The sequence below is a fragment of the Helicoverpa zea genome, chromosome 6 (genome assembly GCF_022581195.2).
Source record: "Helicoverpa zea isolate HzStark_Cry1AcR chromosome 6, ilHelZeax1.1, whole genome shotgun sequence".
Classification (NCBI taxonomy): Eukaryota; Metazoa; Arthropoda; class Insecta; order Lepidoptera; family Noctuidae; genus Helicoverpa; species Helicoverpa zea.
Genome location: NC_061457.1, coordinates 1,445,805 through 1,471,093, shown reverse-complemented (window position 1 = coordinate 1,471,093; position 25,289 = coordinate 1,445,805). Strand labels below are relative to the sequence as shown.

Genomic DNA, 25,289 nt, shown 5'->3' with positions numbered 1-25,289 from the left:
AATGTAATCTTCCACATAATTACCAGTTGAACGGATGTGATGAATTAATTTGATGCTGATGATTTACAGTGTCTGTAGCCACGAGTGAAACTGCGTCGTCGTCGTTTTGACTTATGACATGTGTCAGGTTTGGTAACTGTCACCAAATTGTCACGCAAACACGCAAATCACGCAATCGAACTGTAAAAAATTGCTGGTAGAAATATTAGTGAAAGTTCCTTCCGTATTTTGTTTATTGATAGCGTATTATTAGGCAAGTGATTTCATTTAATTTGTGTTCAGCTCATGCCACCCCCATACGATGGAAAACAACACAGATCATTCCGAACAGAACAACTTTAGTCCTATTACTGTGCAGGACGTAGATGTAGATTTTTTACCGATTGTTTACGAAATAATACGAAGGTACTTGTAGTATTGATTTATTTTTAGATAAACGTCATCAATTTTATCTATCACTATACATTTTGTAAATATTTATATTCCTTAGCGTTGAGAGGGACTTCCATGACAACTCTGCCAAAGCGAGGGAGTCTCAAGACTGTAGCCAAAGGGTGCTTGAATTACAGAAAAAGTTCGATATAGCGCGTGCTCAGGTAATAATTCCTTTCAATCTCTTATCATGCTAGCGTTATATCAGTTAATATGTTTAGGTTAGTTTACATAACCAAGATATAAGTCATGCAAAACTCAAGACACAAAATAATACTATCGTGTTATATCGTGTTCTATACTATCGTGTCGTGTTATGGTATGTTGTATCGTGTTCTGTTTTGTTCCAGATAAAGCGCTTGCCTGGCATAGACTACAACAAGCAGGATCAGTTGAAGCAGTTTGAAATTCTGAGAACACAGCTCAGGCTGAAGCGTGAGCTCCTGCAGAAGTATCGTAATATGTGCTCGTTTGAAACATCATTCAAGTGATCACAGTTAGTACAATGCCTATCAGAGCTTTACTGAGGTACCTCGCCAATAATGAACATCTGGTGCAGAAGCTTGCGGAGTCATACCCTGTGAGGCGTGCTGCACAACTTGCAGTGTCCGTCTTCTACAGAGGTAAGGAGAAGTTGTCAGACATGGATCCACAACAAGTCAATAGGATCATGTCATTTTTAAAGAAATTCAATGAAAACTTAAAGGAAGGAATTCAAGATGCAAAGAAACAATTGAAGAAATAATGTAAATAGCTTTAGTAAATACTAAAATATTGTAATATGAGTATTTAGCCATAATTTTATCATCTGTAGGCAATAAATAATACTGCAAAAATAATCCGAGCTAGTTTTATTTCACTCACTCTGAACAAACCATAAAAATATTCATTTACTTAAACTACAAAAATCACATAATAATGGTACTGTGAAGTAATCAAATACTGAATTATGATATGAAGTAGAGCAGCTAGCCTCACTAACCCTATAATATTATTGCATTATTTGTAATAGTTCCAAGTATAAAGTACAACAGATTCATCCCTCTGCTCGTAGGCGGTGGCCCAGTCGTCTCTACTGCACTGAGCTCCTGTTTGCTAAACCTAGACTGCTCAATGAAAATATCATTCAAATTGTAAACAATATAATCTAGGAAATTCAAATATGATTATAAATCCAAAACAAAATAACTCCTCAAGAATTTAGCATAAAATAATTTGAATTTTAATTAACAACAAAATAGGCATTCCTAAACATAAAATATAGAAAGTTAAGAAACTTGCATGTTCATCCTGTTGTACTATGTCACATAAGCAGATATATTGTTGAATGAAAATGTCAATGAAAAATATATTTCACATCTTGACAATAGTTAGAGAAACATTTACAAGATACAATTAGAGACCATTTATAAAGGTACAATATAGTAAAAAATATGTAATTGTAGTCAAGTGTGTACTATGTAGTAAACACACAAGATTGTGTACGGAAGTGTACGGCAAAGTGTTACATCTAATGTTGCAGCATAAACACGACACCTAAGTACCTTGTACTCTGATTTAGTGCTTTTGGACCGAAATAGCTGCGCCAGGGAAGCTGATAAAACATTTAAAAACAGTTTCTTAAAGCTATAAAGAAAAATATTTACAGGAGTACCTTCAGAATTTCAGTGTTCAAACATTGTAATTTAGTATTTTACGATCTGGCACTACCGTCGTGAATGGAGAATGACAATGAAGGTGTTCCCTAGCGGGCGGCCCGAGTGGTGGCGGAGCCTGAGAGCTCGTGTTGCCCACAGGCGATAGGCGGAGCGGCGAATGATAGCGGCGCCTAGTTGGCGGCGGCGGCCAGGGCGGGCGCGTCGGGCGGCTTGTCGTGGCGCTTGCGCGGCCGCCGCCCGCCGCCGCCGCCCGCTGCTCCTCCCGCGGCCGCGCCTCGCTTGTCGGCCTGCACTTCGAACGGAGAGTCTGCTGCTGTCACGTCACTCTCTTGCTGTAAAATCAATTGTTGATTCACAAAGATAGTCAAAGTCAATGGTTTTTTATTTCATATGGACCTATACAGGTAGGAAAAGGCTCGGAGGATGATGATGGACATATACAGGTGCTTAAGAAACGTCAAGCTAGTTGCGCGGTTCCAAAAAGTAGGTCTTATGAAGAAGAACCGGCAAGAAACTCCATAGCCACTCTTTAAAAAAACAGGAAGTGTTTACAATATTTTATGGGTTGACTCTGAGTAAGTTATACAATGCAAGTTGAACTTGAAATTTATATGAGAAAAAACTTTTTTACAAAAAAATTAAACCGACTTCCCAAGACACTAAAAAGCAAAAAAAAAAAACTATTTTTAGGTGCATCGGCCTAGAAGTCGGTGTCTTATGGATGTTACTAAGTTAATTTTGCCACCGACTTCTAGGCCGATGCACCTAAAAATAGTTTTTTTTTTTGCTTTTTAGTGTCTTGGGAAGTCGGTTTAATTTTTTTGTAAAAAAGTTTTTTATTTAAAGCTTTTCAGTGATACGAATAGTTGTCACTATCCATACAAGTGGGAAGTTCTCATCAATACAAAGAATATAAGTCCAAATACGAGGTATTTTACATATTCAGTTGTCGAGTTCCCTCGACTTTCTCTGGTCTCCATCATCAGGTCAGCTCCAAACCTTCACTGTTGCAAAGGTCTTGTCAATACAAATAATTTAAGCCCAAACACGAGGTAGTTTACATATTCAGTTGTCGAGTTCCCTCGACCCTCTCTGGTTTCCATCATCAGATCAGCTCCAAATCTTCACTGTTGAATAGTGCTTTTAGGCGTACACCTGAGTGTCAAGTTTTTACCCTATGTATGCCTACAACTTTCGAAGGTTGCCCTCGATTTCTCAGGGTTTCCATCATCAGATCCTGACCTGATGACTATGGGACCAACTGGCAGCTATTCCGAGTCGAACAAAAAAAGAATCACGTAAATCGGTCTATAAACCTCGGAGTAATCGATGTACATACATAGAAAAAAAATATATATATATATATATACCGGCCGAATTGATAACCTCCTCCTTTTTGGGAAGTCGGTTAAAAATTATATAAGGTACAGTACAATGTTATCTACAGGAAATATGAAATAAAGTTTTTAACATTGTACATTATTGTGTGGAAGCAGTGAAGTAAGTGTGTATATTATACTTACGACATGCGTGGGCAGCGCGTCGGGCTTGTCGTGGTGCTGGCGCCGCTCGTGGCGGGCGGTGCCGGCGCGGGGCGGCTGCTTGAGCGCGGCGGGCTCGGGCCGCAGCACGTTGCCCACCGCCTTCGTGCGCCCTTCGCGGAACACCTGGCCAAATGTAGCGAGGTTATAGCAATGTTAAATACAACTGTGTAAATAATTATCTTGATCTATTTAAATAACAGTTACATTACAGCTACGCTATTACACAATTGTTGCACAAGTTTTTATAATTAATTCTTTTTCTTACAACGTGCAACGTGACATAATTTTTATATATTAATATAATTATTACATAATGAAGATGATGTCCAACTTCACTAATTTATATCTCCCCAATCTCAACCTACTCGGGGTCGGCGCATTTACCAAATTTCCTTTTTTTTTAACACGCCACTGTCATTCACTCCCTATAAATTGAAGTAAACTACATAATTATAGAGTAAAGGGTATGTTACCATTCTCTGTCCGCGCTTGAGGTACTCGGGGTGCTTGATGAAGCGGAAGCGCACGAGCGCCTTGTCGCCCGTGCGCAGGCAGTCGCGGGACATCGACAGGATCGACGCCGTCTGGCGGATGCTGCCGCAGTGCACTGCAAATATCAACATTATTACTGGTAATATAAATAATATACGAAAGTGCATTCAACCGCTTTTATGCCGCTAATTATAAAACAGCAGAAAATCAATGATGTTTCGCGAATATAAATGCACAATACAACGGTTTAATTTAAACCCAAAACTTTGTAACACTGTTCATAGTTATGATTTCGACAACCACTCAGGTTTGACGCCCATATCATAATCTGTCTAGTCTTTTCCCAAGTAAGTTGGAGTTGCCTTCGGATGCAGCTGAGCACCAGTGTTTTACGTAAAGCTTAAGTTATAACTAGTCATATAAGTTTTACATACAGTTATACCCAAAAGTAAAATTATTTATGTAGGGTAACAATAAAAAACCTGCACTTTTAAACACCCGATTGATCGCCATCTCAAGCATTGAAGTTAATAGTTGCCCAAAGTACAACGGTAAAGTTTCAGATATGAAGTTCTACATACCCATAGCCTGGTATCGTGAGGAGATGGTGGTGGGATGGTGCAGCACGAGGATCTCTCCCTCGAACTGCCAGCACGCCTGCGGGTTCAGCGCCGGAGACACCATCACCATGCCTTTACGAATCTGCGACCGCTTTATCTGTAAAATGGTCTTAATCTTCCCATAAAAGTAAAAGAAAAAATACTTCAAAATAAAGTTTTAATCAAGTTGCATTTTCATCTTCTTCTTGTGGTATGCTCTTGCCTAGGGGCAGCATACTAGCGACATTTATACTCAGGTTTGTAAGAGCAAATACGCACGAATTTTTCCGATCCGTAAATAAAATATTTCCGGGATCCGTACAAATGTGACTATACAAACATAAGGATATAGGTCATGTATTGAAAGTACACAAAATATCAGCATTGTTTGAAGAGCAATATTCCAGCATATTGAAGGTTAATAGGTCCAGCTACGAGCACCGTGTAGACGCACCCTAAATACGCTAGTCTGTAGTAGGTCACTAACCTTCTTGAGCGCGAAGCTAGCAGTCTGCCCTCCGCGCACTTCAGGCACGGGCATGCGCTTCCTGTGTATGCTCTTGACGGTGATGGGCGTGAAGCGGCCCAGCGGGTCGGGGCCCAGCAGTAGCGTGTCGTTGAGGCGGATCACGCCCGCCAGGGTCGTGCCTGACACCACTGTGCCTACACCCTGGGGGAACACAATACTTTAGAAGTCTTTGTCGAGTGAGCTAGAACTTATAAAAACTGCTACTAAGTCATGACGGAACACATCCTGTAGTATATGGTTGAAGATTCACATACATTTACTAAATAAGAAGCAAGAGGTAGTATCATGTAGAGACAAAGGGATCAAGCAGGGACAAAGGGGAGTAAATAAGATTACATAAGGGGAGAACATAAGTACATAAAAGTAGTAGATAAGGAAGTACACAATATGATATGAATGTACACAAGGCAGTTTACAAGGAGAGTACATAAGGCTGCATATGGGGAGTACATAGGGGGAGTAGATAAAGAAGTACATAAAATAGCATATCGTCGGAGTACATAGAGGATGTAGGGGGATGTACACTTGCTATATCTTACCGGTACTGAGTAAGTGTCATCGATCTGGAACTCGGCAGGCTTGTCGTCCTGCGAGGGCATCCTCGTCTTCAGCAGGTTTAGGAACATCGTCAGCAGCTCTAGGTTCTCGCCTGTCACGTTTGATACTTGGAAGATTGGACATAGCCTGTTAAATAATTAAAATGATATTCTTAATTTTTCTCCCTTTCCTCGTGATATGAGTAGTATCGCGAGTGGATTACCACTCTAGCTAGACCTAAATGTACTTCTGTGTGAAGTACCAACCTTATAACAGAAGTCTTTAACCATAACCAGGCTTCTATTCCCTCCATTTTATGTTCATTAAATCTTATTAATTCTCAAGAGATACTGGATTAGGGAAGACGCATTGATACATCAATTTTGAGAGACATTATTCAAATGCCAATTTATCAACCTACCTCTGTGACACGAAGTTGGTAGCACTAACAATGACGTCATCTTTCGTCTTCACCATCACAGGCACCTTACGGCAACCGGAAGACTTGAGTATCCTGATGAGCAGCTTGAGGTTGTCTTGCAGAACATTCGGGGGACACATGTCGATCTTTGTGACCACCACGAAGACTGGTACTGAGAGGGCGAGAGCAAGACCTAAGTGCTCCTTCGTCATGCCTACTATACCTGCGTTTGCACCGATCTAAGGGAAGTAATACGACATCGGTTATTATTAATGTTAGATCAAAGCTGCCTAACTGGATCTACTGTTGTAGTATAAGGTTCCTTTAGGCCCTAATTTGTTCTGCAAGGGACACTAGAAACCAAATGTGACAAAAATCCATTAAGTGAGAAGCCGAGTAGCAGGCCTGGAATTCATCATATGGTCTTTCGATATTTTAGAACATTCTTAATGCCAGGTGTCCGAGAGCGAGTGTCATAAATAGAGCGAAATGGAGAAGAAAAATTAGGAAAGTTGACCCCACTACCATTTACCCTTTTTATTGCCAGTACCCAGGGGCCCGTAGGCTAGACCAAATGAGTGACAGACGTTAGTTGCTCTCCAATGATAAAGGGCTGATTTTTTAATTATTAAATTAATTTGAATTTGATTAATTAATTTTAAGACAACACTGTAAATAAAATTCAATCATATGCTTCACTACATAAGACACCTTTTTCTCTAACTTACCATAAGCATGCCGAAATCCGGCGCATGCCCCGTCATGCCGAACACGGTGGTCTTGAGGTAGCGCTCGTGGCCCGCCAGGTCTATGAACGTGATCACCTTCGACGACTTCTCACAGATCTTCACCCAGTCCAGTGTTCCGTGGTCTGGTTTGTTTACTACGTTACCTGGTGGACACAGAATCAAAAATTATTTATTCAAACTTGGCTGCAAAACAGCACTTTTCGAACGTCAAGAAAAAAATACAAAAGCCAGCTCCAAAACGCCCACCCTTCACCACTTTTTATGTGTTTTTGCTGGGAAGAAGAAGCGGCACAACAAACTCCCCAGCAACACATATCTGTCTGTACGTTGAAATAACCTTTCAGCAATGTTTTATATATAAATTACAAAGAACAAAGTCAATGTTATTTATTGCAAAAATAGGCAATAAGTCCATAAGACATGATGAAGCATACATAATAAAGTGCGCTATGTTTCGCCAGTCGGCATGCAATTTAGAAATATATAAAGGACTTCTTTGTTTTAAAGTCTTTAGTCATTTTGGCTGTTCTCCAAAAGTTCTGATGAAAAATGAAACACCCCGCAGGTTGGGTTCAATTTTAAAGTTTCCGAAATTAATGTTCGTTGATTTATAACGTATCTATTCAGATAAGAGTTGGGTTTAAAAATAATGCAGATAATAATGCTATGCATTTATTTATCTACTTAGTAATTTAGAGGGCATTCTGTTTAAATCAATTGTTCTAAAAACCGCACGCACATTATGTAAGTAATTGAGTGAGGTTTGCTTCTATGTATTTCCTGCCTTTCTATGCTGCAATAAAATTATAAAGATGTTCTGTAGATGAATCTCGGTACATTACAACGTAGAAAGTAGGTTGAATGTTGCGTTTATACTTCGCATCCGTCATAAGTAATGATGAGTCAAGACAAGATATATTAACTACGGATTTCCAATATATCTGTGGATTTGCCTACTAGAGATGGAATTCAGATATGAGCCCTATTAAATTACAGTAATCTCAAATTCCTATATCTAGAAAGCAAATCGTCATATAAATCATTTATTGAAATCTACCGTAAACTGCTTAAGTTGTATGAATTACATGATTTTGTGTATTGAGGACAAGGCGCTCTTATCTACGCGTTCAATAATTATTGTAGTAACTGGTGTATCATAGATCTAAGCGAACAGTAAACTGATAGTTACATAAGTTAATTGCATAACTATAAGTACAGCCGTTTATCAGTTGATCGTTCAAGTCCTATTAATATCGCAGTATTTACTACACAAATGAACTAATTATACATCGAGTTGTATGAATATGTAAAGTAACCATTGCATTTAAAGCGACTTGCAAAATTGATCCAATTATTGCATCAAATAAGACTTGTTATGTTATGAACATATAATCCTAAGATATAGATAGCTATGGCTTTGATATAGCTTTAGCGTTATAAATATAGAATTGAGATAAGGTAAAATTATGAGTAGAAAGTAAATAATGTAATTTATCTACTTATCAAGATTGGTATTCTTATCAATGACTGCATTATCTATGAATGTGGACACCAATTATGTTGTCATACATAATGATTTAGTCACCTTTATTACTGATCACTTTAATAACAATACGTGTCTTATCGTGATTCTTAGAGCAGTGTTCCTAACGTGTACTTAATACTGAATGTCAATGTACTTTCTAATCTCCATACTGTTGATAATCGAAGTACACTCGGTAAAATTTAATTAAAACTTAACACGAAAAATAAACAATAATATTAGTTCCAACTATAGAAAACCTTGGAAGAAAATTGTGGTTTTATACCGCAGCAAGCATGATTGACTCTATAAAATTTTTCCTTCCCAGACAACCTCCACCCAGGCGAAGTCGGAGTGCCGTACAAATTCGCATCGCATCGAAAGCATCTTGGGCGCTCTATGTCCCAAGCCGCTATGAAGTTCAACAGGAGCTATACATCATATAATGTACTCACCCATACTATCGAAGCCCAGTATATCATTGCCGACGGAGCTGGTACGGCCGCTCTCCATCTCGTGCTTGTGTCGGAAGAGGCGCTGGCGAGCGTACCCGCGCCCGTTGTCCAGCTCCCCGTGTGTCAGCACGCCTAGCAGGGTGGACTTGCCCGCGTCCACGTTGCCTACTACTGCCACCCTGTGGTAATGGGGATAGGCGATTAAGTGTCAAGCTTGAATATTGGGAATTCAACTTATAACTTACAGTGGATCAACTTGATGGAAAGTGAAAGTAAGAGATTAGATTAGATTTATTTATTTGTAACTTGCGATCGTTTGTATAATACGGCACGGCACTTAGGTAGCTTTGATAGAATAGGCCATAGATGGTGACAAAGGGCCTTTGCTTGGAGTATATCGAAAACCTCGTTTATCTAGCTTAAGGACAAAATTTGTCCCCACCCTTCCATGTTTGATATGGAGAATATATCGAAGAGCTAAAATAAAAAACAGCAATAAATAGGGTAAGTATATGTATACTTATTGCAGAAAGCAATCTGCACCCCTACCGTCACTTACACTTTCAATACACATCATAAAATCTACTGTCTTTACCTGATCTCCATAAAGTCCGTATGATCGAGCTCAGTCCTCAGCAGGTACTGGCCGGTGAGGCCGCTGCCGCAGTCCCATCGGCGCAGCTCCACGCATGACACGCGCTCTCCGCTCACCAGCGACTGTAGCGTAGCCACTGATGCGCTGTACTCGTCCTCTGTGAGACCGCGCCCGTCTGTGCAGACAGAGTAAGGAGTAGAGTCGTAAGGAAAGTCTTGTCGCCATAAAAGTATTTACTGTCCTTAGGTAATGCTAAGAATAGGCTTCATCTCATTGGTAAGTATAGACAAGGCGCAAGCATAGACCACTGCACTTGCAAAAAAAGGCAGATTGATCATTTCATTTGTGAAAAGTCTATTTATTTTTTTGATACAGTTTAACAGTAAAATGTATAAAACCTTTAGATACATTTTGCAATCTACTTTTATCTAGGTGTTAAAGTCGGTACAACCCTCAGGATTAATACCAGGGGAAACTGTACAGTATGGAATAGATTGAAGGAGGCCTGTGCCACGGACACGCAAAAGTGGAACAAAAAAACAATATACGAAAAATAAGAAATACTGTCATGTCCGAAAAGAGGCTATAAATAAAAAATAAACATCTTAGTGCTAGCTCCGTATTATGAACAATAGATATTACATTCGTTCGCGGTTAAACACTATTAAGAGTAGCGGTTATTACTACATGCACACACGTGCGTCGAACCGATCATTGCGATAAGGAAGTGGACTGTCTTCCTAACTGCACCTTGCAACATTAATGTGCTTTATCTAGATGTCTGTCATTTACGAAATTATACAATTTTATCGTATCGTTATCGTCGAAATATTTGTTGACACATAGTCATTGCGGATGCTTCATTGATAGGCTATTTGGAATGGGGATAAACATAAGCACTTGAACTTTTATAGGAATGTTGTTTAAAAAGCAAATCTCGACATATTCTCTTATGAAATTCTACAACTGAGGTATAAATATTGAATAGTGTGAGCTTTTGCTCAAGCTTCAAGCTTCCACCAGCAGTTTCTTCTATCTAACACAATAATATTTTTATGAATTCAATGAGCAGTTCCTGAGTTTAGGGTGTTCAAGCAAAAAAAACTCACATTTATAATTTTACAGATATGTATACCTATAATATGAATACACCAATGACTCATAATGTTGATGAGCTTAATCGTTGGAGGTACTTATTTTGTATGATGAAACATTGACCACTATTGTAAAATGATAAATAAATTCATGTTAAATACAAATTACATAACAAAGACAACATTGAATTAAACATGTGTTTATAATTGTTTACATATTTCTAAGTATGAAGGTTAATTGTGAAGAAAACCTTTAGGTACTGTAAAAATAATGTGCTTTTCATTCATTTATTTTGTCATTATCAGATGTACTGATACTGTACTCTGATGTTATTACTTATTGTTACATTCTTGTAAAAAATAACTTTTTGTTGACCTACCTAACTACCTCTACATTCAATTAAAAATCTCATGTTTTAACCTTTTTCTGCCTCAACCAAAACCATTTTGTAAGTGTAAAGTTTAGTTGTTCAAGTAATCCAGTCTCAGATAAGTGCCTACCTTCTCCTTGTCCGATATCATAAATGATCTCTCCGTTGCCTGACTCCAGCCTCTCCAGCAACTGTTTACGTAGCAGCTCGTACTCATCAGCTGTCGGGCTAACCAGTATCATCTACAAAACAATACTTATATTAATAATTTCCCATAGTAACTCCAAAGATATTTATATTGAAGGGTAAATTAGAATCTATACTAAGATTATATTACAAGGAGCAAAAATTTTCATTTTTGTTTGTGTAATGGATAAACCCAAAAAGGCCGTCTGATTTTTTTAATTCTTTCACCATTGAAAAGCTAACATAGGCTATATTTAACCTGGTATGGGCAGTAGTTCCCATGGGATGCGGGTGAAATCGCTATATTCAATAAAATAAATTGGTCAAGGACATGATGAAATATTACAGTATTTTTTTTTATTTATGTGTGGACAGACTTTAGTTTATTATAATTATTGGAATAATAAGGTTTTCTCCTGATTTACCATGTATCTGTTTATATGTATTTTATGATAGATTAGAAGAAACTGGTAAACGGAAGTCCTCCCAGAGACTCTTCAAATGTCTTTCAACCCTATTCAGACTATCATTTTCTGAATTACAGATATTTATCAATACATTTATGACAATTATGCAAGTCTGTGTATTCAATAAGCAATATGATGCAATGTTGCTATGGTGCAATACTTGGGATACTGTTTTTCCATATGATTTTATTTAGATATTAGCATATACATTGGAATTAACCAATTAAATAAATGCAAAGAAATTAAAATAATATCATTAAGTAAAGCACTAGGATGCGATGTGTGTGGGCAGTAAGCGTAACTTTACGCGGGAACAATATGTTGGTAAACAAACATATCAATATTGTTTACCTTTCCTCTGATGCTCGAATAATCCGTCTCGCTCTCCAGGAAGCCCTCGGGCTCCGCGAGGGGGCTCATCTTGACTGGTGAGTCTGGTATACTATCCATGTTAAGTGACAATCGACAACAACAGCAACAAACTATTACACCATTATGTCATCAAATTGCTGAACAGCGAACACCTCTTAAAGGTCGCAATCACTAAAAATCAAAACAGTTTATGAATATCTCACACAAAGACAACAAAAGATAAAAATAGTGAAACAAATAGCTAAAAATTCTAATCACAGATGCTTTACTACTTAAATGATATTTAACGAAATTATGAAACAAAAACATTTTATAGTGATTCGGATTGTTTTTTAACGTTTGTTTTCTGGGTATAGTTCAATAAAATAGAATAAATACCCTTAAGTTAGCCGCAGTGTGAGGATATGAAAATAGATTTGCTAAATAAAACAGATGGAATAAATGCCAACTTTTTGACAACTCACACATTAGGTATTGCTAGTTTATTTACAATTTGCAAACAGAAAGGTTACAGAAAATATTGTTGCTACGGGAAACTGCTATTTTGCTATACCTAATAACGTGTGATAAGTAGAAACGCCGGAAAAATATTTCTATTCGTTTAACCGTAGAACTCTTCTGTAGAACTTGTGGGAACAAAACAAACCCACATTTCAGTTAATAAGATATAGTTCTAACATTATGATCCCTTCCATGATCATTTGGTCGTCCGTTTTTGAATTATGATTTCAATATTTTATTAATTGTTTAAGAAGTTGTGTATTTGCAGATTTATTAAAATAATTTATATTATTTTATTCAGTTTAGCTGTGTAATCAATAAAACAAAAAGTGGCAACGTTTTCCTATTCTGTACCATTCGTTCGAAAACTTTATCATTCAAATTAGTTCGTTCTTTACGTTCATTTCTCGTCTGCTGTCCAATTCCTCGCTATCAGTCAGCTAGTGACAAAAAATTTGGAGTTAAAATCAGCGCTGCGGTTTTTATCCTTGTTTGTGCAGTGAAAGTTTAGATCTGATATAACTTCTATGCTAAAGAAGATTTAATTCCTATTGTCTTATTCGTTATGGTTCTATGGATAACTCTATCCCTGAACAATCAATATGGGTGATTTGAATACATCGGATTGTTCCTGGAAGAAAATGGTTATAGCGAAAACAAATAATGAATGGATCTCTACTGTGAAATCGGAATACAGCGAAAGTAACAAAACAGTTAACGCTACAGGTATGAATTCTGAACATGAACAAATATCTTATGAAAACGTTAAGAAAGAGCACGAAGAAACGAGCTGTGACAGAAATTATGAGTTAGAAGATTCGATGCAATCTCCACAGGAGTTAGACCCACTAGCAATGCTAGAACCCACTAAACGGAGAAGACGCAGAGACTCGGGTCCGAAGTGTGAATCGCCAAACGAGCGAGCGTCGCGCTTAGCGAAGATGTCAGCTTACGCCGCACAGAGGCTCGCTAATGAAACTCCTGAGCAGCGCGCAGTCAGACTCAGGCGCATGTCAGAGTATGCAGCTAAAAGACTATCACTGGAAACAAGTGAACAGAGAGCTAAACGCTTGTCACGAATGTCAGCGTATGCTGCCAAGAGGCTGGCTAATGAATCTCCCGAGCAGAGGCAGGCGCGCCTCGCCAGGATGTCTGCATATGCAGCACGGAGACAGGCCATGAAAAAAGTTTCTGGTCCCAGTACTGCAGATGATTGTAATGCAGAAAATTCTAACTACAATATACAAACAATGCAGAACCAAAGCTGAGAATACTTTGTATTAAAGTCAATTATTATATTTTATTTGAAGTCATCTTTTATACAGAATTTTACATAAATTGATTTTATCTATATTAAGTGAATAGTTATTGTATTTTTAGAGTTATACCTACATTTATTTAGGTTTTTGTTTTAAACCTTGCTTACTAGGTCTTTGGACTTGCCTATTCAATTATAATAATCTGCTGAAGTATATTCATAAAATATATTTGCAAAATCATCACAATAAAGTTTTTAATAAAAGGACAAGTATCTTTGTTTTCTTGAAGATTCATATGAAAAAAAAACTTTTACATTATTAGAGATTATTTTAATGAAATAATACACTTTTTACAGCTATATGATAGAATACACAATTTTACACCTACAGAAATGATTCTCAACTGAACCACTGTTACATATTTCATACCATTTGAGATTCAATAGAGGAATGTTCTTGATCAGTCTATGAATAATGTCCTACTGAATTGTATACACACTCAGATGGAATACTATTATGATGCATTATACCTCAAATATCTTACATAAAATACATTTTACATAATGCCTGCATAATATGGGCATATTTCTTAAAATTACATACAAAATAGATTCATTACCTTGAAGGTCCATCACATAAGAAAAACAAGCTGTTACACCAAAATTGGCATATTTTATTAATAATAACCTATACATTTAATATTAATATGAGAAATTGACACTAACTACCTATATAAAATCTTGGCTGACTTGGGACTGCTTGCAAAATATTTTAATTTAGATGTCATTTTAGAGAGCAATGGCCCAAGCAAACCCTATAATATTAATATTGCATAGTTCACAAAAATAATATGATATTTGTTTTATTTATTACCTATTATAAATAATATAAATTGAGCATAAAGGCAACTGAAATGTCGAGAAAAATCTAGACAGTTTTTCATTTCCAGTACACATAACATGCAGTAGGGACGGATGTGGGTGTAGTCATTTATGCAAATATATACAAACTAAATTCAACCCACTCTGTATAATTTACATTTTGCTTGGCAAGCTGAAGTAAACATTTGCTTTAATTAACTATTATTTCCCGCGGTTTCACCTGCCTAATGAGGGCCATTGTACCAAAATAAAAGTAATACAATTTCTTTCAACAATTTGTTCAGATACAAACAAAATGGACAAAAAAAAGAATTGCGAAGCGCACACTTGTCTATGTTGGGGGTTGGTTGAGTTTATTATTATTTACGTCATTAATATATCTGCCAGAATATACCTAAATAAAACTTATTTTAGCTGCAATACAGATAATTAGTCATGTCCAACACAATTTCAGTGTAATATTCAGTTTTCCGATATATTACGTACATACATGTATTGTCTATGAAAGTCAAGAGTAGAAGATATTTATGGTCGCGAACTCACCGACTACGCGCTACACCAGCATTTTATACGTTGAATATGGCATTCTACTAACGTAAGTTGGAGGTATCTTGGCAACTCTGGAATTAGAAATTTAGCTTCACATCTGTGAAGGAAGGAACTTTTAGAAACAAAATCTATTGCACAGTAAATTGGCTAATTTCACCACAAACTATCGACTAAATTCACATACACCCTTAAATGTCAGTTTGTATTCAAATTTTGAGCTAATACTGAAAAATGATATTGCAGTGTCGCCAAGATACATCGGACAGTGTACACTTCCCGCCAAATTACCTTACTTTTCCGAAGTTAGTCATTGAAGCCTTGTACATGTGTACTCTTGTTATTTGTTTATCATGAAGTCACCACTAGCTACTACTAGTCAACTTCGGACAAGCAGAGATACTCGACAAGATCTATACCTCTACTATGAGTTAAAAGCAATAGTATTGTCGATACTCGTAATCGACTACATACATTTTTGTATGGCAAATTTTAGTTCCGTAGATGAGCGCTAGAGGTGCTGTAAAACTATGTAAATTATTTGTATGGCAAATTTTTGTTCAGTTAGTGACCGCTAGAGGAGCTGCAAGACCACAGTACTATTGCTTTTAACTCATGCTGTAGATGAAAGTGAAGTTAGTAAGGAGGCAACGTATACTCGACGTGATTATACAGTTCAGTAGGGCGGCAGAGCGGCGGGCGACGCTTTGGGCGCTAGCACGCGGTGTCGGTGGCCAGCGGCGACCCCGCCACGGGGGCGAGTAGCTGTCGCGTGGACGACGTCGAGCTGTACGAGTCGCCTGATGAACGCACGCTGGACTGGCTTAGAGGTGTTCCTGGAAACATGGCTAATAATAATAATCTCTTTGAGGTTTCTGTTTCTGGGGCCCTAACCACTGGTACTTTGGACTTTAAAGACAGTAAGATAACAGTAACAATAAACGTTTGGTCTACCTCTCTTCCGAGCCTTTTACACGACTATGTTGGGGGACTATGTCCAGTCTAATTGGATGCAGCAGAGTGTTTACAAGGAGCGACTGCCCTATCTGACCTCCTCAAACAGTCTGGCAACCCAATAACCCATGGTTAGACTGTGTCAGACCCAAAAAAAAATGTTTGGACTACCTAAGGGACAGTTATTTACGAATGTGAAAGAAACTAGTACCGGGCAGTGATGTGACGTGGTGCGGTAAGGCCCAGCGCTGGGGAGTGCAATCTCCATTGTTAGTCGGCTCCTGTAACAGACACTAATATTAGCCACGGTCTAATGGTGTACGTTTAGATTTCTAATATTTACTTGCATGTGCATATTATGGCCTGATTAACTAGATATATTGGCCACGATATGCACATGAGACAGCGTTACAAAAGCCCCGCAATGCCTGGCAGCGTGAAGCCACGTCAGTGTTAGCGCAGTGCATCGCTCGGCTCCTGCAACGTGCCGCAGATCACTTGACAACATACATACGGATGCGTTACATGATAATGAAAGTGCAAATTAAACACGACGCGGACAAAACAAAACAACATCGCGTAAACCAAAACCGAATTAACACGCACACAAACAAAGCTCAATGATGACGTCACGACTACGATGACAGCTGATGCAAGATGGCGGACTTACTGCAAGTTTGTTCGTCTTAGGAACGGTCAGAATGGTCGTGTTGGTGTCTTCCGGCGTGAAATAATCTGAGTCCTCGGCGACTGCCGGCGACTCCACATCGTTACGAGACTGTGTTCCGCTCGCTGCGTGCGATTGACACCCAATTATCAACTGTTCACGAGGCACTACCTCACACACTCCACACACGGTGGCCGAACAATGCCCCCCTGACTAACTAGATGCGACAATTTCTAATAACAAGCATGTCGAATTTATGGGTGACTGCTATTTGTACGTTTACTAAAGCGCTGATTACAGAAACGACAATTTTGATGCAATGATCACCCTAAAACGTTGGGACTCGATAAATAATATTGATGCTATTGATGAAATACTAACATTTCCTATACTAACTTGATAAATAATATTGATGCTATTGATGAAATACTAACATTTCCTATACTAACTTGATAAATAATATTGATGCTATTGATGAAATACTAACATTTCCTATACTAACTTGGTATATTGTGGTGTTTGACACTTATTTAAGCTAAACATGCTTTGTAACATGTATTACATTATGTAAGTATGTAAAAAATAAGTATAAAAGTCTGTATTTTATATTTCTTTTTGCATATCAAGGGTATTTTTTTGAGGACGCCTCTATTTGTAATATTATTATTCAAAATGAGCAAAGGTCTTATGATAGGTCCTAAACGAGAGTGATATCACCCTTATTTCCAAGCAAAGCTCTCTCGAAAAGTCTACAAACAGGAATATAGAAATAGCGGCCTACTAGCGGACGATCGAATAAGGGTTTGATTGAACATAACTATAGGAGCATGAAAGATAATTATCGATAGATAAATATGTTGAATAGACACAGAGTAGTGAACAAATGGAGAGTTCATTTTTACGATAAGAGTTCATAACCACAAAATAGGGACTTCTTTATTTTTTACGTCTTCTTTCATTCATGAACCATTTTATAGGCCCACAAAAACGAAATTGAAGGATGTACTTTTTAAAAGTAAACTGTTACAGAATAAAGGAACCATGTAATTAAATACGTAACATTAACAAAAACATTGTTGCAGTGTACCCTCCATTTATACATCACTCTGTGGCACTACACACATGTGTGTATGTATATGTAATTGTTACGTGTTCTAGTGTCGTACTGACAGTTGTGCTTGTTGTCGGGCTCGTCGGTGTCGGTGTCGTCGATGTGCGCGAGCGTCGGCGCCGACAGCCGCAGCGCCGACCCGCTGGGCGACACGCCGGCGCCGCTGCATACCGTCTGATAATACAATGATTATTAGTATGACACACAACGATATTAAGTAATCATTAATAATTAGGTGGAGTAGAAAAAGTGATATGTCTGTCTTTTAGGTAAGCAAAAAAAATGGAAAAATACTTTTCCTTTCGTGTGTATATTAATGTGACGTCACTTTAGCAGAACATTTAAAAAGGAGTGACGTCGCAATCCTTAATATTCCCGTCTATAACAACCGTAAGCGTGCGGCTCCTTCGGGCGTTCTAACGTTCAAGATGCCGTGCACAACTTATACGCATCTTTAGAAAAGTATGACCAGTTTTACCTAGAAGATAAAAAGAAGAAGAAACAAGATATATTTAGAGATAGAGGGTATACGACGTCTTACCCCGTTGGGCGTAGGCTGCGTGAGTAGCGGCGAGAGTCGCTCGGCGTCGCTGTCGGGCTCGGCGGGGGCTCGCGCCTCGTCCTCCGAGCCCGACGCCTCCGCCGCGCACCCGTACTCCAGGCTCAGGGACGACTGACATAACAGACAAAGAAAAAGTGTCATTAAGGCTCGTCCGATAATCGGTGACCGATTTTTGTAGGAGAAAAATAGACCTACTTATAAGAAAAGTGCAACGCACTCATAGTACAAAAAGTCGGTCAGAAAATCCTAGTATAAATGTACTACGAAAACATCGGCCCGATTATTGGTGCTACAAAAAATAATAACGTTTTCTTAAAAAACGGTGGAAGTAGCGTTTTTTGGCAAAAAAACACTCTAATCTAATAAAATAAATACCAAGCTTCGTACAATAAAAATCAAATTCATCGTTAAAAAAAAAACACTTTTTACAAAAAGAAGGCTTCTCCTAACGGGTTCAGCCAAAGAGATAATCGCAAACCGACATACATACATAGGTCAAACATGTACAACCTCATTTTTTCGTCAGTCATACAAAAATAAAAAAACAACCTACCTTAGAGATCTTATCTCCATTAACGATATGATGGTTGTACAACAACGGACTGTTGGCGGCCGCCTTCTCTTCCGCGCGTTTCGCTTCCTCCTCGCGCGCCAACAGCACCGACATACGGAACTGTAAACAACATTATGTCTAAGTTGTGTCAACCTGCACCTGATTCTATTGACCTTGTGCTCGGGACAGTGTTTTTGTGTTCACAAAGGATAATTGCAATTGGAATAGAGAATAGATTTCTGAGGGTTAATTTAATGACCTTAAAAAAATAGTAGGTAAGAGTTGCTAATACATAAGAGGGCCGGTATTATTCTAGGCGACAAAATCGAAAATATGAGGATGAATGCTTGGGAATCACTTTGCGCTCGGCTGCCCAATCTCAAGATCCGCAAGAGTCGACGGCTTTTAGCGACCAAGGTAGTTCTCGATCGGCACAAGCCGAACAAGTGTAGTATTTACTTCGGGTCGGCTTTCTTGTTCGACATTATGTAAACTGCTGAACCGACGATGCCGGCCCGCTTATGTGTGTAGCAACCCTATTTTTTTATTTTATTAAAATTTCTAGGAAGTGTAGAGTTTACGTACCTCAGGCGTAACAGTTTGTGCAGCGGACCTGTCGCGTACACTCTTGACGTCATCCTTGGAACCACTCTTGGCCTTCCTGCTGCCGCTGCTGCCCAAACTCGTAGACGAACTGCGCTCTAAGTTGCAACGGTTCAGAATTTCTGCTGCCTGCAAAATTATTTAAAGCTATAATATAAAAAAAAAGTTTATTATACATCCTACATCCTACATATATTATAAATGTGAAAGTTTGTGAGAATGTATGGATGTATGTTTGTTATTCAATCACGCAAAAACGGCTGGACCAATTTGGTTGAAATTTGGTATGTAGATAGGTGATACCCTGGATTAACACATAGGCAACTTTTTATCAACACACCACGCGGGCGAAGCCGCTGGCGGAAGCTAGTAAATTAATAAAGTATATAATAAAGTGTATTTTATGTTTCAATATGTCATCGCCTCCCGAGCCTTTTCCCAACTATGTTGGGATCGGCGTCCAGTCTAACCGGATGCGGCTGAGTGTAAAACACTGGTAGTTTTACAAGGAGCGACCGCCTATCTGACCTCCTTAACCCCGGGCAACCCAGTACCCCATGGTCAGACTGGCGTCAGACTACCCGTAACGACTGCTAAGGATGTTCAATGACAACCGGGACCTACAGTTTAACGTGCCATCCGAAACACAGTAATTGGTGTCTAAGATATACTTAAAAAGTACAAACAAACTGAATGTTTCAATATGTCCGATTGAAAAAATAATCTACAAATAATTTATTTTTGAATAACGTCCATTAGTTCAATACACTATGTTCCCTGTACCTGCGATGCGGTGTCGGTGTCGGGGCTGGCGATGGCGGGCGCGGGACGCGGCGCGGGCAGCGCGCGGGCGGGGTGCGGCCCGTTCAGCGCCTCCAGCAGGGACACCGGCTCGTAGCCCGCCGGGATGTTCTCTGTGCTGCCCTGATGGAGGAACATACTCGTTTTACTGCTGTTATTATTTATTTACTGCTGTTACATTTATTCGCAAAAAAAAACTGTTCGCCCGTTCTCATGGAAGTTCAATTAATGTCAGTTTTCATGCAAGTTCAATTGATGATCAAACTGTGGAACTATTCATCATCTTCGGAGCCTTTTTCCCAACTATGTTGAAGTCGGCTTCCGTGATGATCAAACTGTGGGACTATTGCTGAGCGGATAAAAACTTGTTATTTCAATAATTCATCGTCCAAACTTCGTAGAGTACGTACATCAGTAGGCGGCGGCGCGGGCGGCGCGTTGTCGGCGCGGCGCTGCAGCGCGCGGATCTGCAGCAGTTGTTGTACAGGCACTAGCCGGCACGGCAGGATCACTTGTATACACTACACAGACTACGTACATCAGTAGGCGGCGGCGCGGGCGGCGCGTTGTCGGCGCGGCGCTGCAGCGCGCGGATCTGCAGCAGTTGTTGTACAGGCACTAGCCGGCACGGCAGGATCACTTGTATACACTACACAGACTACGTACATCAGTAGGCGGCGGCGCGGGCGGCGCGTTGTCGGCGCGGCGCTGCAGCGCGCGGATCTGCAGCAGTTGTTGTACAGGCACTAGCCGGCACGGCAGGATCACTTGTATACACTACACAGACTACGTACATCAGTAGGCGGCGGCGCGGGCGGCGCGTTGTCGGCGCGGCGCTGCAGCGCGCGGATCTGCAGCAGTTGTTGTACAGGCACTAGCCGGCACGGCAGGATCACTTGTATACACTACACAGACTACGTACATCAGTAGGCGGCGGCGCGGGCGGCGCGTTGTCGGCGCGGCGCTGCAGCGCGCGGATCTGCAGCAGTTGTTGTACAGGCACTAGCCGGCACGGCAGGATCACTTGTATACACTACACAGACTACGTACATCAGTAGGCGGCGGCGCGGGCGGCGCGTTGTCGGCGCGGCGCTGCAGCGCGCGGATCTGCAGCAGTTGTTGTACAGGCACTAGCCGGCACGGCAGGATCACTTGTATACACTACACAGACTACGTACATCAGTAGGCGGCGGCGCGGGCGGCGCGTTGTCGGCGCGGCGCTGCAGCGCGCGGATCTGCAGCAGTTGTTGTACAGGCACTAGCCGGCACGGCAGGATCACTTGTATACACTACACAGACTACGTACATCAGTAGGCGGCGGCGCGGGCGGCGCGTTGTCGGCGCGGCGCTGCAGCGCGCGGATCTGCAGCAGCGCGCGGAAGGGCGCGCGGCAGATGGGGCAGTTGTTGGCCTGGTAGCGCAGCGAGTCCGCGCACGAGTTGCACAGGCACAGGTGGCGGCACGGCAGGATCAGCGTGTCGCGCACGTCGCACATGCAGATCACGCACTCTGAACCGCCGTCTTCCGTCTCCTCGTCTGAACTCGGCTGCGTAATACAATCAATACATTCAGATAAAACTGGAAAGCATAAGCATGTTGCGAAATTCTTAGACCTAAGGGCCATTGCAAACTTATGTAAGTATTCAGCGTGTACAATACCTACCTACCGGTTTGGCATTCAGTGTCATACTGACCTTAGTATCAAGGTTCTTGTTCTCGATGCCGTAGATCTCCTGCAGCAAGTAGCACAGGCCGTCCACGAACAGCTTCTGCTTGAGCGCCTTCAGCACGTACGTGCCGTCCGAGTGCTTCTCCACCACCGCTATCGTCGTGTGAGACTGCCTTATTTCTAAAACAATACAATATTATGCACAATCACAGCGTTGCCGTCGTAGACCTCCCCCGGAGATAACTCAGTCTTGGGCAGACCAACACATTGCAATCTCGAAAACAAAAGTTCTTGAAGCTTTATGATCTAAGCCAGATATTACTTCAGTTTTACTGGTAGGTATAAATATAAGCATGGTCGATAATTATTGCCAGAGAGAGATGTTCTGAAGATTGAGATGAGATTGGCTTAATCAATGCAAGCGGATTAATTAATTACAGAAGCACCTGATGAATTTCGGGTGTAGGCTATAGACAAAGAAGTAATAAATAGTTTAAAGGTTGATTATTGTTTTTACGCTCGTGTTATTTTATTATTGTCATTAACTGACGTTAGGTCAATGGCGTTAGCCGTAACAACGGCGAACAATGTTGCACAACGAATCAGTTCGATTACAATCTAATCTAATACAACATTGTGAACTTCATGAATTATTCATTCTGCATTTATTTACTTGTTTACGGGAAATGTAACTAGAGTCCATAAGAGAGAGTAGATGCACATAGGGGTAGTAAATAAGAGAGTAGATAAGGGAGCACATACGGGAGTACGTAGTAGGAGCACATAAGTATAATTGTGCTGAGGGGGAATACATTTGGGTGTACATAGGGGAGTTCATAAAGAGTACATAAAAAGAAGAAATCAGCAGTGCGGTATATCCGCCACTGAACACCTATGGGGGAGGGAATACTCCTTACCTTCCTGTCCTTCATCAACGACACAGTATATCGCGATAGGTATGATCTCCCTGTCTGCGTTGTACACCAAATCCTCCTCAGGATGTTTGGACGGGTCGAATACGTGTGAAATTTGACAGAACTGCTGATTTGCACCCTTCTTGTAGTGGTATGTCTGAGAATTCATCGCTGGATCGCGCGGGTAATAACTGGACAAAGAAAATACATCTTACACCACCATTTTTGGTGCACTTTAAGGGTGGAAGCAGGTTTTTCTAATCTTAAAGCCAATGCACCAATAATTAACTGATAATCAGCATTTATGCACAACAGAGTAACTAAAGCTGCTGGGAAATAAAATATATTTAATTGACTTACAAGTTACGTAAAGTAAGACTCATTGTCTTACTTGCAATAACAAACCTATCATTTTCCTGTCACAATCTCAATAAAGTTATTTTTGATAACAAGAAATTATCAAACCAATAGGAAAACAATACTTACACAACACCAGTGGGAGTAACTTCTTCAGTACAAAAATAGAATACGGTAATGGCACATCTTGCATCACAGTCAAAAGTGAACTCAATATTGTAATACGTCCCTTTGCCGTTATTGTCCACGGATTTGATCATCCCGTCTCCAATCTTGTTCTCCGCCAGCTTACCAACAGGCTCAGGGCAACGAACAAAACGTAAAGACTCCTTGCGTATATTCACTAAACTTTTTAATGTTTTCGTAGGCTCATTAGACTGTGGCGGGGGGTACGGGAACTGAGGACATATCAATTGTTATTAATTAATTGTGATAAATCACATAAAAACAGTTTGTTATTTGCTAAGGTATTTGTTATTAGAGTAAAAATTTAATTAATTCAATATTATTTATGACACTTTTAATCAACTATATAGTTATTGCAATAATTCTGTCAGTTCATCTCAATTTGAAGAGTATTAAATAGTATGTTGCTTTTAGTATATTGTCTCTCCTTTACTATTCAATATTTCAGTATAATTCAGTTATACTTACAGGTGTGGGTCTACTGCCTAGAAAATTCAAATCTGCATTTTCTCCAAACAAGTATGCTTCAGGCTGTGGGGTGTCAAACCTCTCGCCGCCCATGATGAAGTGACTCCCAAAGTAGTTACCTGCATCATCAGTTTCTTAATGTTCTTTTTGGCATTAACTCGTTTATAATTAGGACTTTAAAACATTAGAAATTGATGTTTTCTATGGTGGAAATATTTGAAAAGGTGCATTATGTTGGATTTATGGATTATATTGTTGAAAATACAATTTTTCAACGCCCTTTATTAGTGTTAAGTTTTCTTTTTTATGTAAATATAATGGTACAGATTTTGAGGTTGATAAAAAGTCACATATTGACCACAATACACACTAAAAGTAAGAAACAAAAACCAAAAAGTACGACTGTTTTAACTTATAAAATAATTTCCGATTATTCCAAGTTACATTCTATGCCTAGGACATAGTTTGTCTGTCATAATGCTCCTTATTATTTTGATTATAGCAAAAGATTTACTTAGATAAACTCTCTTGAGTTCAATTAAATCACTATTTGCTTGAACCTCACAATCCTAGGCGACCTTCTAGTGCAGCATTCAATGATAGATCAACAATAGTGTTTTCCTTCTTGTTACTGTTCAAATAATTACACATAATGTGATCTCACAGTTCGTTGTTTTGAAAGAATCAACATTTAATCACTGCATTTGCATAGCTGTAGCTGCTGTATGAATAAACATTGAGGACGAGAATGGATCAAATTCATTGAACACGACACACAAATAAAATATAGGTAATCAAATTATAGCTACGGCATTTACCTGATCTAGGAGGATATTTGTAAGCATGGTTGGACACTACGTCTGCTTCTTCTACACCAGCATTTTGCCTACTTGTTAATGCACCCATTTTGAAAACAAACACAGAAGATATTTAATTGATTTTACGCAAAAATACGTCTATTATTTTGTTCTCACGCAGCTGACATTTTCTGACCTGACTGTCTGACAGTTTCTCAATCGTTTAAAAATTCTTAAAAGGTCGATAGAAATTTTCAAAAATGTTCGGAAGTTGATTTCGTAAGCGGAGTTTGTCCTCGAGAAGGAGAAACAGATAGAGCGAAGTGGAGAAGAAAACTCAAGAAAGATGACTCCATCTCTATCTATGTGGTATAGCAAGTGAAAAGAGAATTTTCGTGAGGAATTTATGATTTAGATAACTCATCAACGTTTCAAAA

General features: G+C 39.5%; 4 protein-coding genes across 8 annotated transcripts; 2 read left to right on the top strand and 2 right to left on the bottom strand.

Annotated features, from left to right (window-relative positions):
• The first annotated feature begins 109 nt into the window (after positions 1-109).
• On the top strand, positions 110-1,271 carry LOC124630878 (mediator of RNA polymerase II transcription subunit 9). Its single transcript, XM_047164915.1, has 3 exons — positions 110-405; positions 491-596; positions 783-1,271. Exons 1-3 carry the CDS (start codon positions 302-304, stop codon positions 921-923), a joined length of 351 nt encoding a protein of 116 aa, XP_047020871.1. The 5' UTR covers positions 110-301; the 3' UTR covers positions 924-1,271.
• LOC124630877 (GTP-binding protein 1) lies at positions 1,269-12,517 on the bottom strand. Its single transcript, XM_047164914.1, has 13 exons — positions 12,402-12,517; positions 12,003-12,194; positions 11,129-11,240; positions 9,534-9,708; positions 8,939-9,117; positions 6,941-7,104; positions 6,213-6,451; positions 5,794-5,938; positions 5,213-5,395; positions 4,708-4,843; positions 4,108-4,241; positions 3,614-3,757; positions 1,269-2,422 (listed from the first exon to the last, which is right to left on the bottom strand). Exons 2-13 carry the CDS (start codon positions 12,099-12,101, stop codon positions 2,261-2,263), a joined length of 1,872 nt encoding a protein of 623 aa, XP_047020870.1. The 5' UTR covers positions 12,102-12,194; positions 12,402-12,517; the 3' UTR covers positions 1,269-2,260.
• Positions 12,518-12,914: 397 nt separating this feature from the next.
• LOC124630974 lies at positions 12,915-14,052 on the top strand. The gene has a single exon (XM_047165037.1). It carries the CDS (start codon positions 13,127-13,129, stop codon positions 13,790-13,792), a length of 666 nt encoding a protein of 221 aa, XP_047020993.1. The 5' UTR covers positions 12,915-13,126; the 3' UTR covers positions 13,793-14,052.
• Positions 14,053-14,091: 39 nt separating this feature from the next.
• LOC124630968 (E3 ubiquitin-protein ligase MGRN1) lies at positions 14,092-25,077 on the bottom strand. 5 transcript variants are annotated; one of them, XM_047165029.1, is made up of 14 exons: positions 24,874-25,077; positions 24,056-24,183; positions 23,531-23,811; positions 23,048-23,235; positions 22,156-22,310; positions 21,768-22,007; positions 20,444-20,584; positions 19,643-19,789; positions 19,058-19,177; positions 18,484-18,615; positions 18,002-18,116; positions 16,835-16,956; positions 16,376-16,445; positions 14,092-16,046 (listed from the first exon to the last, which is right to left on the bottom strand). In XM_047165029.1, the coding sequence occupies exons 1-14, from the start codon at positions 24,959-24,961 to the stop codon at positions 15,925-15,927; spliced, it is 2,049 nt and encodes a 682-aa protein (XP_047020985.1). In that variant the 5' UTR covers positions 24,962-25,077; the 3' UTR covers positions 14,092-15,924. The 5 variants fall into 5 exon arrangements, 4 of the variants coding, with proteins under 4 accessions (XP_047020985.1, XP_047020987.1, XP_047020986.1 ...); XM_047165031.1 differs by having other exon boundaries at positions 23,531-23,799; positions 24,874-25,076; XM_047165030.1 differs by having other exon boundaries at positions 24,056-24,174; positions 24,874-25,076.
• Positions 25,078-25,289: the final 212 nt, after the last annotated feature.